Genomic DNA, 17,344 nt, shown 5'->3' on the forward strand with positions numbered 1-17,344 from the left:
TTATGTACATACGGAAAATAGCGGGTTAGGCGCCAAACTCTTACATTCGTTAAGGGCCGTTACAAACTGACCTTGTTGTTTCAGATAAAGTTAGATTCTGTATGATTCCAAGAAGCATGTGTGGCATTTTTACGATTTAGGTCACCAAACATTGATATTCTTTATAGCGGCCAAAAGATCCCAATTCTGACCAATGCTTATATTCCAAATATATATGTATATGCCTCTATTATTGTTGTTGTTACCAATTATGTAAATCAATTGTATCTTATTTTATGCCCTTTATGGGCCCTGTAATTTGGGAAATAAAAATATTCTATTCTATTCTATTCTATAAAAACCAAGACGGACAACCAAATTGAATGAATATTTTTCATCTGATTGGAACAAAAGGAAATTTGTTTTACGAAATTTTCTAAGGAAGATAACAAAGTTTAGTCTTATTAAAATAATATCAGAGTTGAACTGGAATAACAATGTATATAATACGGTGATAATTTTGAAAAATGTTATTTAATTAAGATTCGGGGTGTGATCCGTTTGTTTCGGTCTATGAAATGTAAGAAACCAAAAATGGTCGCATTAATTCTTCTATCGTTATTTCAAATATTAAAAAATCTAGTTCATAAATAAAAAAAATTGTGATATATCAATAAGCCATATTGACGTACTAAACACGTTAATTTAAAACAATTAAAAGATGAACAAGACTGATTTCCTTCTTCTGTGTTTTTTTTTTTCACGAAGAAAAGAATACGTGTAGATATCCATTGATTTCGCTCATAAACATGCTTCTTTTTTTAATCGAACAAATGAGATTTGGAATTGGAATACGCCCCTTAGTCCATGTACTTTCGGTTCGCTCGCTCAGATATTTTTCATTTTTTTTTTTAAATTAAATGGAAAATTTAAATTCTGATCAGTAATTTTCAATTAGTCTTGGTACTAATTTGAAAATTTATCTCCTAAAATTAAAACATTCAATTTGATAGAAAATAAGAAAAAAAAAGGTTATGTGAAATATTCAAACTGAACAAATCCCCCCATTCCTTCATACACACAAAACAGAGAGTAGAGAAGAAAAAAAGAACATAAATTTACTGCTTGTTATTTTTGCACAAGAATTTGAATTTGATTGGTATTTTTAACTAATTTGTCTGACAAAGTGTTATATACCTCTATTTGGTATTTCTGGTTACCGGAAATGTAGGACATAATTTAGTCTGTTTTTGTATTTTACGGGACTGTATACCTTTTTTATGTTTTGTCGGCGGCGAACAATTAGTGTCGTCTGCCATACATGTGTTTGTTAAATGGCAGTAAAATAAAATTTGGATAACGAAAAGCGTGACTTCAATCCCATAGTCCCCACAGACAACAAAAAGGATTGAGGCCCACGACAAAAGAGACATTGGTATATTAAATCCATTTAAGTATTATGATAATTGTTTACCTTTCCCTTTAAAGTATAATCCATATGAAAGTGTACTATACTAGATTTAATGAGATCCGATACATGTTCTAAACAGATCGATCACGGATGGCAACTAATAAACAAACTAGATATTAACCCTATATATTAGAAATGGATGGTAAACGTAAAAAAAAGCAAAGGTAAATAACAAAGGATTATATTATTTATGTCATTTGTGTTCAGGTACCGGTATTATGGTACACAGTAACAGTAACTTTACTATGCATTTTAACGTATGATTTTCTTATTAATTCATGTGAACAATTTCGGAATTTTATTTATTTTAAAAAATGGTCGGTGAAATAAATTTAGCATTTATTTATGTATGTTATATATATATTTATGTATTTTCCTCCTTCAGGAGACTGAGTATGAATATACATGAACAGAGATACAAAATAAGATATAATACAGAGCAATCGTGTTAATAATGAGAAATTCAATGTAAATAAAGATGTGATTAAAATACTTATCTAGTAAACGAGTAAATAATAAATTATTAAATAGATAATTGAATAGATAGAATAAATAAATAAAGAAATCGAATAATGTCTATTGAGATATTTCAGTTGCATAATATATAGATAAACGTTACACATGAGTGCGTGAAACTGTCTGCATCGGATTTTTCAAACAGGACAAATTTTTCACTGTTACATGATAGCAGTGTTAGTGTCAAGTTTGTGTCTTCCGTATGATGGATCTTTGCGCTAAACTCAATGGGTCCAATATCAATCAGATCTATCGAAAATAAGACTCTTGTTGACGATACACTACAACATTGTATCATCAAAGTACTGAAGTACTGAACATTGGATGACCGTAAGTTCTTGTGGATAGTCACTTGCACTTGTCTCCGAAAAAAATCACATCTCTATTATACATGAAAGTGAAGTTAATGTACAGTATATATTTTTTTTTTATCTGAGACAAGTCCGTGCGTGGGTGATTAATAAGTGACAGGAAATTCAACCTCGTCGTAATAACTTATACAGTAGTAATAATACACTGGTTTGGTGTTATATATTATATTAATATTTGTATATTAGAGTTACATGTATGTATAATTTTCATCCATTTGTATATCATTCTATTCTACTACATTAATAATAGTGCAGTGCAGTGCAAGTGCATGGTGGCCACTATTCTGTAATAATTCGATTTTTTTAATAGATTGGATATGAGTAGGCATTTATATTTCCCCGTCAAACTTTCTATCTCCCACGCAGAGTTATCGGTCCTTTAGAGAGAGCAAAGATCGATGACATGGGAGTTTGCAAACGTTCTTGAGATATTCTTCTGCGTGCATTAACACACTTTTTCTGTACGTATGCGTATATATTATAGAATTTGTACTTTAATGTTCATTTCTAACGACAAAACATTTTCATATTACTAATAATGTTCTAAAAAATAGTATCCATTGAAAAATGAATTTATAACAAGTGATAAGAAATGTTATTTTGTACTCGATAATGTCCGCGTATTTATCATGTTTATAGATCGATTACAATCCCAACACGAAAGTTACGTAATAGACATCTAGACGACAGCAATACATCGGAATGCCCTCACGGTCATCCGATGTAAAAATGTGCACAATTGCATTATCATAGATAAGAAAAACACATTTATGGTTTACTAGTAAATGTAGTAGTATTTCAGCATCAGGTTCGCTCGATAAATCAGAGCACACAGATTTATGACAAAGTTTACTTGATACTTTAAAGATGGGTGCTGGCGCAAGATAGTCCAAGCAAGAGAACGGTCTCTTCATACTCGTACATCTTTACACGTTTTTAAATTATCGATTTCCATGGGGTCTGCACAGGATAGTAGCTTGTTGATTATTCTTTTTCATATTGGCCAACACAATCGAAGTTCTGCAAAAACTTATTAAAATTAAATCTCTGCACTCGCTCATCTTGTTTATGTTTAGCATTGCCCCTTTGATTGTCCAATCATATTCAATTCAATATACAATCAAAATGGCAGTAGGCAAGAGGAAAATTATCTCCTAACGTTGCGCACACTGTTCCTACAACCCCTATGATTTAAAAGAGAATCTTCGAAATTTCGGCTGTAAAACCAAAAAAAAAAAAAAAAAAAAAAAAGAAAGTTAGCACCATAAAAACAAATTCAATATATGTTTTCAATTATGTTCTTATAGCTCTTTTTTTGGGATACGATTGCTTTCAAGCAATCTGGAGACTTATATATATATATAATATATATATATATATATATATATATATATATACCATTGACTCAGTGCCATGCCCTCACGTCAACCGTTTTATTCTAAACATTAATTGGAACATCTCAGATTCTCATGATTGTCTTGCTTTAAAAGGTAAAAACAAACAAAAGGATTTAACTTAAACAACTTTCCTATAATGTTCTTCTCATAATCTTCATGTTGGATATTTCCCTTGACTTATATGCGTGTTTTTAACAACACGGAAAATCAGAATTAAACAGTATTTATATTTAGTGTTTTCATAAATTTAGAAACACGTCAGTGGGAATTCCCCAGTTTTGATAAAATGCGAGAGTTCTCTCAATTCCGATAAATCTATTTCTGTCATACAAGAACTGAAGTGGAGATTTTCTTATATGTCACTGTTAAGAAACTGATAGTTGATATTGTACTCTCATAAATAAATGGAGAACCATCTAGGTTGTTTAATTAACATTTAATATACGTTCTTGCTCCAAATCACAAGTCTAGGGTTTGTTTGATGGTTTGTTTAGGTAATTATGCGCATGCGTATAGTTTTATTGACTTCAAGGGGTATCAGATTGAATGGTTGCTCTGGATTCCCCACTCCATTGATTAATTTGAAACTCATGGGATCCTTTCTATGTCTGTCTGCTATTTAGGGTTATTGTTGTTGCATAATTTTAAATCATATGCATCATTTAAATGTAATAAATGTAGGTTTAACTACAACACCCCTTCAGCCGAAATGGAGTCTTTCATATTATCGTTTCGAGTTGTCTCCCTTCCGTAAGTAACTTCCATCAAAATACGATACACGTCGAGAAAACTTAACTCGTTAGATGTCGATGTATTATATTAAAAACGATCGCGATTTCAACAGAGGAGTGTGTACGGAAAGGAGTCATGCCCACTGACCCAAAGGAAATTAAATATTTAAAGAGTTACAATGGGGTTCCTCCTAGAATTAACGTAGGAGAATAGGTGATAAGATACGAAGTGAAATACCTTCTCTCACTCTCAGTGACTGCTGTGGAAAGTAAACTTGGATTTGATATTACAAAAATGAAACACAATAAGTACATTGTTCATACACTTGTATCCGGGATTGGCTATTTTTAAAGTTGAGTAACTATTCAGATTACGTACATTACATTTTACATGTGCAGTTGAATTAGTTTTGAAAATAATACTATACAGCTATACATGTGTCAATGAAAACAATGGCAATCGTATCCCTCAGAGCAATCTGCTCTTTGATTGAACAATTTTTTTAACTCTTATGTAAAGTGACCCTATTTCTTATATTCTGATCTTCCTGAAACTTGACGAGACCAATCGTTTTTTTTTTACATTGAATCCGTTATTTTCTCAAATTTCATTTGACTCGTCGGCTGCTTATTTAGCTGGAGTACTCTAGTTCTAGTAGCGCTAGGTTAAGTTAACTTCTCATAACTGTTACATGTAAGTACTATTTTATTGTACGTGAACTAACTGTATTTCACTACTCTCGGGTATGCAAAATTTAAAAAGACGCTTTACTCTAGACTACGCGAAACAACAGTAACGCATTTCTATAGCTTATGTGTCGAGTATAATATTGTGACTAGAATGGGCCTAAACTTCGCTGGTACATGTACATGTATATGGTACCGCTAAGAGTTCAAACATGTTATTTGCATCATCATACACTACACATAGAGTTAAAACTAATTGAACAGAGAAAATCCTGCTATTACGTATTCCAACACTTCCAGTTTGCCCGAATTACAATTATTAACTAAAATTCAGATGACCACAAATCTCTTTTTATAAGTTTGTGTAGAACCAGTTTATAGCCTTGCAAAGTCTGAACGTTTTTGTTTGTTTTATTTCAGGCATTTCTCAATACTTGTGACGGGTTCGTCAGGTTGTGGGAAGACAAGCTTGATTAATCGCTTAATTGTAAGTACAATAACAATTCAAAACTACATATTTGCTACAAATACTTTAACTTTTCTATAAAAGTGACCTTATGACATTGCATATTCATTTAAACATTATGCGGTATCAATTTTTCTCATGGTTAAAGGCCGTACGGGTATCTGTAACTATATTTCTTAATTTCTGTGTCATTTTGTCTCTTGTGAAGAATTATCTCATGGGCAATCATATCACTTTTTTTTTTTAAATTTTCACACTAAATATGTCTGTTGTAATTCAACAAATTATTGAATGAAATAAACCGTTGGTTCAAGATAAAGGAAAAACAACTTTTTATATAAAGTATGGTCTTCAACAATAGAATTTCTATTCAATAAGGGTTAAAAAAGTCTTTATTTCTGTTTATCATTTCAGTTACCCTTTTCTGTAATCTGTTGTTCCAGTTTTTTTCTTTTTCTTTAACAATTAAATTGTTTCGTTTATCATGGTTAAAATAATGTCCACTGTTGAACATTCAATTTGCATATTGTCTTCTAGATTTGATCGAAATGTTATTGTTGAAGACCTTATTTTATGTCGCTTTTCGTTCATTATTTTGCACATAAACCAGGCCGTAATTAATATAAGTTTTCTCGTTGAAATGATAATTTGACATTTCGTGACCTTTTATAGATGCCTATACGGTATGGGTTTTGTTCATCGTTGAAGGCCGTACGGTGACCAATATTAGGTAACCTCCATGTCATTTGGTCTCTGGTGGAGAGTTGTCTAATTGGCAATCATACCAAATCTTCTTATTTTTATAATTAATACATTGTGATTTTTTCCTGTACTGTTCCTTATACTTAGTTTAGACAGGTAAAGAAGACATTGGGTCGTTCAATTTTGTTTTTATGTCGCACTGCGGGTGATGCATGATTCATTGGCTAGAGGTAAAGGAGGAGGGTTGCGATCTCACTAAACATGTTAAACCCTGATGCATCTTTGCGCCAGTCCCAAATCATGAGCCTCTAGCCTTTATCAGTCTTGTCTGATTTTAAATTTTATTTCATTTATATGTTTTGGAGTTTAGTATTGGGTTAATTTTCACTGAACTAGTACACATTTCTGTTTAGGAGCCAGCTGAAGCTCGCCTTTTCACCATATATATATATATAAAAAAAAGTGTGACGAGAAGATGCAAAATGAGACGTTCATCAAAGCTTTTGAAAAAACTGTATAAATGTATTCGTGCATCTATTTTATACGGTAATGTTAGTGCAATGTCGAAACTATGATTTTTTTTCTTTCAGAAAGATACCTTCAATAAAAACCATGTATCTACACAATATATGGACAGTGTAAGTAAGATGTATCAATAATTGAACGTACTGTATTACAATATTGAAATTATTTATTCTACCTTTGCTAGTGTGCATCCTACATTCTACCGTCGACTAATCATGCTAATTGTTAAAAGCAGTGTTCTGTTTTTTGTTGGTGCTGTAATTGTCTCCCCTTAAAGCTTTAAATTACAATAAATTACTTATCACAGGAATATCTACTATTCTGTAACACATATTAATGCCTTTTTTTAAATAATGTAGAAGAAAATAAAATAATCGACGTGTCAATGATAATTATGACAAAAATGATACAGTGGCTATACTGAGAAAAATAAAAAAAGAAAGGTCTGACAATTTGACAGCCCCGGTCACAACAGACCGTACGATTTTTTGTCGTGGGAGCTCTATAAGATAGTTGTCGTGGCACTGTCGTGCAAAATGTAAAAAAAAAAAAATATGCCGAGTGGTCACATCAGCTACGACATGTCCACGATGGTTCCACGATGGGTACACGACAGAATTTTTGTTTTAATTGTACTGTCGTGGGTTTGTCGCAAGTCGGTCATGCGACAGTCGTACGTCAATCGTGATGTTTTTTTTCCCCAGAAGTTCGGCCCAAGTAAACGACGTTTTTCGTATTAGTTTATATTATAATTGTTCAGAGAATTTAAAGAAGGATGTCGCTGGTTTTTACACTGTTCACGGGCTCGAATCAACGCTAACAGGACCATATTTTGCTTTTGTTGGAGTCTGACAAGGCGCCTTTTCAGCAGGGCCAAGCGTATTCGTTCCTATGGAATATTTATCTTCTTTAAATGGCAGACGGTGTGTCATTCCCGCTGAATTGTTTTCTTCTAAATAGAACGAAAATATGTTGCACGACGTACTACTGTCGTACGACAGACAATCAATGTTGTGCGAGCATCGTACGAAATTTGGTATTCGTGAGACAATCGTGCGACTGTATCACGAGTGCCTTGCGTCAGTCGTGAGATTGTCGTACGGCAGTCGTGCGACAGTAGTACGATTGTTTTTATTAAAAATGTGTTTATCGCACGACTGTGGTAAGACACTCTCACAACAGCCACAAGACAGTGACACGACAAAAAAATCGTAGAGCAAAAAAGGATTTTCGTTCCACGACACACGATGGCGCCACGATGCTCAAAATATCGGGGGAGGGACTGTCGTACAACGATCACAAATGACCCGCGATTTGACCAAATTTCATGTCGTGGCGCTGCATAGATGTGTCGTGGGTTCGTTGTGACCAGGGCTTAAGTGACAACACATTAAATTGTATATTTTGAATGATTTTGTTGAGTCGTTAGTTACGACATATTAAGATGTATATTTTAAATGATTTTGTTGATTCGTTAGTGACGACATATTAAGATCTATATTTTTAATGATTTTGTTGAGTCGTTTGTGACAATACATATGTCTTACTATACTAGTCAACAAAAGAAACGATACACGACTTGGGAATCAAATTGATAAAAAAGTATTTAATATAAAACAAAATGAGATGCACTATTTTAAAAACTTTTCATTTGCCATGTATGTGAATGTGGTTATGAATATCAAAACCTGTCGGAAAGAAACTAAATTTCGCGTAAATGATCACAGGATTCAAATTTATTTTTGCGGAAAATCGGATTAAAATCGACACAGAATTTTCAAAGTACTAAAAAAAATTATTCAAATTTGTTTAAAAATATGCAATATGCTAATCAAGTTATGTTCATGTTGTAAACTATGAGTTAAAATATTTTACTTCTATTTTTTTTTTAATAGTGTTTTTTGAAATTATGTCTCGAATCAATGCTTTAGATATGAAAACACCACACTGTAAATTTGGAACCTTTCAGATTAGATTTAAGTTTGATACCGTGTATTTGAATTTCACTTTTTTTTTTTAATTACATATACTGTATATGGTAAAAAGTAAAATCACAAAAAACTGAATTCAGAGGAAAATCAAATCGGAAAGTCCTTAATCATGGCAAAATTTCAAATGACAAAACACATCAAAAACGAATCGACAACAACTGTCATATTCCTGGTTTGGTACAGGCATTTTCAGATGTAGAAAACGGTGGATTAAACCTGGTTTTATAGCGCTAAACCTCTCACTTCGTATGACAGTCTCATCAAATTCAGTTATATTTACAGTGATGCGTGAATTAAACGACATAATAAATAAAATAGTCAAAATATGGGTACAGCAGTCATCATCGTGTTACAATTTTAAAAGAAACAATTGCTTCGCGTGTCTGACGTCAGAAAATTTTATACGTGACATATTTTTGTCGTTAAATGTTTATACAAACAATTTTAAAATTTCACATTGGCAATTGTGGCATACAGGGTTAAAAAATCAAAAGTATGTAAGAATTAATTACAGAAATAGACCGAGATTTGAAATAGTCCGAAAGTTCTATAGAATTTATTAGAATCCAAAAATGGTTCATTTTACTACGTGATTAAATAATTTTGACGTTTGTGGTTCAACGTATTTTCTAATTTATAATAGAAATATAACATAATGACATATTATAGAACAATAATATACTGACAGGATCTATTAAAGTACAGAGTCACGTTATAAGAACCAAAGAAACACAAAAAGTCGCATATGCAAAACACACCAGAAAAAATGAAAGATAATACAAACACATTGACGGGATGTATAAGTACCGAGCCAAGTTAAATTGATATCACAGAAAACAATCCAAAAGTAGAAGTAATATTAATAATAGAACAAAGACAAATTAAGGAACACTATAACACGTTGTTAAGATGATAAACAACGTCAGTACGCAGAATCTATACATCAAGACCATCATGTATTATTTGTGAAGTTGATACGGAATAATTATCAACAGGTCTTGGAAAGGATAATGTATACATTTTACCAATTTTCTATGGAGCCGAATTTCGCTTTACAAATAAACCAAGAAACTGTATGATTTTTAAAAACAAATTGATGACAAACATTGTCTTTACCTTTAAATGAGAGGTTGGCATCATTAGTTGAAACTTCTGTTTTTAAAATTGTCTTTTTTTTTGTAATTTGGCCCAATGACGTCATGGAAGTAAAAAAAAAACCATGTTTTTTGTACACGTATTTATAGTTCTGTGGTCATTCGGTATTACCATTTTGAATATTGGTCGTATATAATGAAAACTTCATCTTGATTTCGAAAAAAAAGACGTGTATCGTTCTTCTTTTGACTAGTATAGTTTAAAGAGTTGATATTCAATAGTAGTTTTCCTGTCAATGCTATTAAAGTTGGGAGTCTGATCATAGGTTGACATTCATAATTTCGAAAACAAAGTATAATTATAGTGTCTGTTTAGTTTATTAAAACATACCAAGCTGACATTTCGGAAAACAAGACATGCGTTTCGTCTAACTTGTATCGCTGGAGTCAAAACAGTTGTACACCCAAAAAATAGCTAAGAAGTAGATTACTTATAAAAAAAAAAATTTAAAAAAATCGAAATCTGATCAAGGCCATATGTCTTTGGATGATGTATAGAAAATACAAGAATTTTGAAGGACTTTTTGTATTTACATTTTAAGAACAATGAATTAATATAAAGAAGACAAATCCATAATAACACATGTAAGAACAGAATTGAACCATGAATAAACTGCTCTTGAACTATGAACATACCATATAGAGTAATATCGACTAGTATTTTTATAATGTAAAGGTTGTCACCATGAGGGAAAAGCTTAAAATGATTTATTTTTGTATTTTAATAGATGCAATATGTTGCTCAAGTAAACGGAGAACGAATCCCTGTACAGATCGTAAGTATAAAGCATGTGCCTTTAATCAAAATTTAAGGAGATGGGGAAATAAGGACGATCTTATTTCGCCCAAATATCACTGTAAATTTGCAAGTTATCATACATATTCCTAATTTTGTCCTAACTAGACTTAGGTACAATAATTTAGAAAATGAAGACAAATTTCACAATTGTTTAGTAAAATGTCTTCATTTTCCTTGTTTTCCATCAAATTTAAGTTTTTTTTATTTAGATTGGCAAATTATGAGCGCATCCAAGAAACAACTTTATTTCTGGTGAGATTAATATTAGAAACAATTGAGCTTCTCTTAAATAATTTTGTTGTTTCTTGGATGCAAAGTTTTTTACGATGTTTATATAATGTAAATAACGATGGAAAACTGTATAAATTCTGTATTTTTTTTTCAATTTGCATGAAAATGTTACATATAATGACGTGATTGTGACATCATCAGATAAAAATTGCTATGTTTTTCATTTATATTTCTTGACTTTATGCTTTTCCAAACCTGTGTACCAATATGAAATAGTTTTCAAATATTTTATTTTCGTGGGACAAACAGGCATTAATATCCTTTCTTCTTTTAGAAGCTTGTCTTTTTTTTGGCTATTCCTGTCATAAAATTTCGTGGTGGTTATTTCTTAGATTTAACCCTAAACCTTTTTTTCCCTTCATATTTAACTTTGGCGTTAGATCAGCAATTACATTTGTTATATAGAAATACAAAAATATAATAGTTGTATTCATCAGTAGATCAAGAGCTCAAACACATCAAACGAAGGCATAACAGCTGTCATATTCCTGACTTGGTACAGGCATTTCCGATGTAGAAAAGTGGATTGAACCTGGTTTTATAGCGCAAAACCTCCCACTTGCACAGCAGTCCGATCAATACCTGCGATTTCGACTAAAATTGATATCCAATTAATAATATTGAATCCACATTATTAGTTTTTCAATTTCCTGTATTACCTTAACTGATCTAACAGCTATACAATTTAAGGTTGACTCACGCGTAACATTGCCAAAACATTTCAAGACAAATGAAGTCCCAATCCTAGCTTTGTTCGCTTTGGGCTACGATTTTTTTATTCAATATTTGTCTAAATTGATGATATTGTTCACTTTTATAGGGTGTGGTACTCGTGGATAGTTTACAATTTGATAACATGGATATGAATATATTTAAAATGTTGTACCTCTGTACTATATCTGGTACCTTTTGGATTAATCTCAATTTATATTCAGATATTTATAGTTTGAAAATTTACTTTTAAAATTAATTATTCTACATTTTTTTTTGTGTTTTAGTTTTTTTTAACATTTTGTTTATAAATAATTATGTTTACATTGTTTTGTAGAATATTTTAGAAATGTGGTGCTCATTGAATAACGCGCGTAGCGGGTTATTTAATACTTACAGCGTGTCCCTGTCCACATTTTTGTTTATATATTATTTCGAATAGACAGAAAAAAAATATTTCAATATTCCTTATATTTTAATTCTAAATGCCATTTGACATTGAAGTATATCATGAAAAAACCCGTTAATGACGTCACTGTCACATGACTAAATAATGTCTAGTTCCTGATAAAGAAAATTATCTCAGCCAATTAGAAGACGTGTTATATCAAAATTAAATTATCCAATAATGAACATCATGCAAAACATTTCAGTCTGACACAGATGCAGATAGAAATTACGAGGGTTATTCTATCAATTACTATGCTACTATGGATGCAACTATTATTATCTATGATATTTCCAACCAGGTAAGTTAAAAACAAAAATTCTTTAGTTTTCTCGTTTGAATTGTTTTACATTGTCATATCGGGGCCTTTTATAGCTGACTATGCGGTATGGGCTTTGCTCATTGTTGAAGGCCGTACTCTAACCTATAGTTGTTAATGTTTGTGTCATTTTTGGTCTCTTGTGGACAGTTGTCTCATTCGCAATCATACCACATCTTCTTTTTGATATATTCTGTTCATGTCAATTAAACCTATACTATAGATAGATAAAAGAAGATGTGGTATGAGTGCAAATGAAGCAACTCTACATCCAAGTCAAAATTTATAAAAGTAAACCATTATAGGTCAATGTATGGCCTTCAACATGAAGCCTAGGCTCACACCGAACAGCAAGCTATAAAGGGCCCCAAAATTTATATGAATTATATAATTACCGAAAGATAATTAATTTCCTTTAAAAAAAAAACTAGAAACATTTTTATGTTATGTAAATGTGTAAAGTAATCAGTTCAACGATAAGATCTGATTAGTCTTTCTACAATCAATGAGTGAGTAACTCCTTTGTACGTCAAGATGAAAGAGGGCGAAATATACCAGAGGGAGATTCATACTCATAGATCGAAAACAAACTGACAACGACATGGCTAAAAAGGAAAAAAAAACAAACAAAAAAACAGGAAAATAATAGCACACAAGACACATTATAGAAAACTGAAGACTAAGCAACACGAACCCAACAAAAACTTGGGGTGATCTTAGGTGCTCAGGAATAAGGAATTATAATAGTTCTTTTCAAAACAAAACAAAAAAAAATAAATTACAGGAGTAACCTAAAATAACGAAATATACAACTTATAACATTGACACTTCTAAAAGAAATAACAAAAATACGAAACAGACTTAATCAGATAAATGAAGAAAAATACTTATTGCTTTTCTTGAAGTCATTTTTCTGTATCTTTTCTGCGCGTCTAATAATCCTAATAATAAAGATGAAAGGAGGAATACATTACAACCTAAACCGCCATATTTGTACATGCTTGTCCTAAGCTAAAGGCATTTATAACACTGTAAAGTAATTTTTGTGATTTCGAGTCATTATCTTAGTACTATAATTGGTTTTGTTTTGTTATGTTGAGAATATGGCGTTATTGGCCGTTTTACGATTGTTTCTGTTAAATATAAAATATCTGTATGATTTAGAAGCTAATAGATAAATTTAAAAAAATGAAGACAGAAAATGCCTCGATAATGAGAACGAGTAAATGGTTTTAAAATAATTATATGATTTATTAAATTTTACATTGTTTATACTCGTAGTGTTTACAATGTATTCTTTTTTCAGGAATCTTTAGAAAATGTGACGGAAATTTGTAAACGATGGCAAAGATTCAGTTCCCGTAAAACGAAACCTGTTGCTATTCTTGTAGGGAACAAATCTGATATAAAGCGTGAAATTAACAAAGAAGACGTGGAGGTATATTTATTGATTAAACAAACAGAGGTTTTATTTTCCTCAGACAAAATTCACAGTACTGTTGCAAATTCATTTTTGTGTTATCACTTTTCACTTTTACATTTAAAATTGAGAATGGAAATGGGGAATGTGTCAAAGAGACAAAAACCCGACCATAGAACATACAACAGCAGAATTTCACCAATAGGTCTCCAATGCAGCGAGAAACTCCCCAACACAGAGGCCTCCTTCAGCTGGCCCATAAACAAATATATAAACTAGTTCAGTGATAATGGACGTCATACTAAACTCCACATTATACTCAAAAAACTAAAATAAAAAATCATACACGACTAACAAAGGTCAGAGGCTCCTGACTTGGGACAGGCGAAAAAATGCGGCGGGGATACCTATCTTTGAGTCCACGATCGTGAAGGCTTCAATTGCAAAGTTCTTCTGTAGATGAAACTGAAAAAGCCATTTCATGAAGTGATTTGTAACGTTTAATTGACTTGTAAAATTTCCAATTTTGAGGTCTTAAGTGAATTCAAATTTTAGAATATGGTACAATAGGAAATACAGAAGGATTAGATGAGCTGAATAGTCAAGCAAGCGCCAAAATGCATATTTTTCGCTATTGAAAAAAAAATGTTAACAGGGACTGTATTTTATCAGTTTTATCATCAAATGAATGATCAACACCTTGAGAGACAATGCTTTTGGAGCCAATATATACTCTTTTTAATACATCGAATCCGTATTTTAACTGAAGATTCCTTTAATTAAACAACTTTTTTTAAGGAATAAAGAAATTGAGTATTTTTTGCAAACTGTCAAATATATATATATACCAAAATCCACGGCATAAAGAAATATATATCTTTGGGTTTACAGGATCACATACATTAATTCATCAAACCTAATACTGAAATGTAATTGCAAGTGTGACCGACTGTTTAAGTTGATTCTCTAAACATGTTCACGTGACCATTTATACTATAAAATGGTCAAAAAATCAAATATGTCTTTTTTGACATAGCTACTTTATATTTGTCAGCTATCCAGTAACTAGTCTTGCTGTTAGTTGTGCAAGATTGTCCCGGAATTTCATTTTTGTTAAAGGAATTTTATTTTAAGTAAGTTGTCTGGCTATTAGTTGTACAAGATTATCCTGCAATTTCATATTCGTTGAAGTAATTTGATGTAGAAAGTCACGGTTTTTGACGTAAGAAACCTCTATGAACATGATAATTTTGTGAGCGATGTCGTCCTTACTTATTCCTCCAGATTATGTGCTGATAATTGGAGTATGTTGTTTGATGATTGTTTGACCAATAATCGGCCATATAAACTTTTTTTCTTTTTCTTAATCTATGGCATTGTCAATTATTGTCAACTTATGAGTATCAATGTCCCTTTGGTATTTTTCGCCTCTCTTTTAAACATTTTGACAGTTCAGAGATGATTTGTACTCAATTTATGTACTTTTTATTACAAAAGTATTTCTAGATGAGCAATGAAGTTGCTTACAGAAAAAAAAACTCATTTTATTAAACGTTCTACAAAAGGACACGGCACAGACTATAAATGATTACTTTGTTCAGAACATTTAATAAAATATAGCTTGTAACTTGAAACTTTTTTTCTCAAGACTCAATCAAGGGTATATGTACTAGTATATAAACAGTTATAACAACGTAAACATGTATACAAAAATTGTATAAAGTATATATTTAATGAAATAGATATTGTATTATAATATCTACACGTGTACGACAACTATTTAAAATTTTTTAGAAATGTATTTTTATCAAGTTATTTTTCATGTTTTCTAGATTTTTGCAGAACAGAAACAAATACCTCACATAGAAACAAGCGCAAAATTAAATGAAAACGTAACCGAAATGTTCATGTCAATAATCAAACGACTTATAGAAAATGACAGTGATGGTACAGGTGATTATGATGATGATGTTGATGATAGTGATGATGGTGATGATACTGTACCTATAACCTCAAAGAAAAATAGCAGCTGCAGTTGTGTTATAAGTTAATAAATTAACTAGCTAATGTTTTGAAAACTGGAGACTGTCATCAAGACTAGCGGCAATCATGAAAATACCTCAACTATTAACTATCATACCTCTAGTGTATTTATTGAATTATGATAAGACAAAATCATTTTAGCATAAGCTTAATTAATTTTAGGATAAGCTAAATTCATTAAATGTTTCTTCAATGCATTAAGTATATGCTCAAATGAATTTGATATGTATGATCTTGATTCCGCGCCAAATTTATGTATAAGCTGAACATTTTAGCATATGCTAAATTGGTTTTAGCTTTAACTAAAATAAATTCAGTTTATGCAAAAATGAATTAAGCTTATGCTAAAATCATTTCAGCATATGTTCTCATGATTCTTATGCTTACGACAGGATGATGATTCTAAAAATAAAACGTATTTACTCAGGGTATTAAACATATGATTGACTATATATACGTTCTTTGTTGCTTTTTCATCCGTATTCACTTTAACATGAAAACTTGTTGCAAAGATGTCTTTGATGCGATTGAAAAATTAGATCATAACATACTGCATTCATCTTTACTTTATTCCTCATGGTAAACTTTCCTTATTTGTAAATATATGAATAAAGGCAGAGGAACTTTTCCTACATTCAAAAATCATTTAATATAAACTAGTACACCAGTTATATGTATTTAAGCATATTTTTTTTCGAAACTTAACCTATTCATATAACAACGTATTATAATTGTAACCTGGAACTATTAACATGGTGTAATGTGATTAAGCTTAATGATTTTATTATGGATAGCAAGTTAATGTCCAGCAGGAAAAAAATATCTAGGATTATAACATAATTATTTGATATACAAAAAAAGAATGGGTTGTCTTGATCGACACGCCGTAGAAAAGCTTAGCTGAGTTAACGAAGTATTGTAATATAAAATTGTTTAAATTATTCTCCTCACAAAATCAAATTATCTATATCGTTAGCTTAATTACAAATGAATAAAACAATATTTACGCTGTAACTGAGATAGCAAGTATTTAAACAACAAATAAGCAAAAACGTGTCCAAAGTACACGGATGCCAAATTGCACTAACATTTTCTATGTTCATTGGACCTAGATTGGATCAAAACTCTATTTTGGCATTAAAATTAGAAACATCATAGCATAGGGAACATGTGTACTAATTTGGCATTACAATTAGAAAGATCATAGCATAGGGAACTTGTGTACTAAGATTCAAGTTGATTGGAGTTCAATTTCCTCACAAACAACCTAGACCAAAAACTTCAACCTGAAGCGGGACGGACAGACGAACGAACGAAGGAACG

At 31.3% G+C, this 17,344-nt stretch overlaps 1 protein-coding gene across 1 annotated transcript; it reads left to right on the top strand.

Moving 5' to 3' along the window:
- Window positions 1–1,488: 1,488 nt before the first annotated feature.
- LOC143080247 (ras-related protein Rab-30-like) lies at window positions 1,489–16,473 on the top strand. The gene is made up of 7 exons (XM_076255986.1): window positions 1,489–1,614; window positions 5,573–5,639; window positions 6,911–6,958; window positions 10,719–10,766; window positions 12,445–12,540; window positions 13,865–13,996; window positions 15,811–16,473. The coding sequence occupies exons 1-7, from the start codon at window positions 1,586–1,588 to the stop codon at window positions 16,027–16,029; spliced, it is 639 nt and encodes a 212-aa protein (XP_076112101.1). The 5' UTR covers window positions 1,489–1,585; the 3' UTR covers window positions 16,030–16,473.
- The last annotated feature ends 871 nt before the right edge of the window (window positions 16,474–17,344 follow it).

Source organism: Mytilus galloprovincialis, chromosome 6 (assembly GCF_965363235.1).
Source record: "Mytilus galloprovincialis chromosome 6, xbMytGall1.hap1.1, whole genome shotgun sequence".
In the NCBI taxonomy this organism is placed as follows: Eukaryota; Metazoa; Mollusca; class Bivalvia; order Mytilida; family Mytilidae; genus Mytilus; species Mytilus galloprovincialis.

Bases quoted from the DNA above. Each gene is read 5' to 3' on its own strand.
- LOC143080247 (XM_076255986.1), top strand. From the start codon at position 1,586: ATGGATGGTAAACGTAAAAAAAAGCAAAG. The intron at 12,541-13,864 runs GTAAGTTAAAAA...TTCTTTTTTCAG, and splicing joins TCTATGATATTTCCAACCAG to GAATCTTTAGAAAATGTGAC. The intron at 13,997-15,810 runs GTATATTTATTG...CATGTTTTCTAG, and splicing joins TTAACAAAGAAGACGTGGAG to ATTTTTGCAGAACAGAAACA.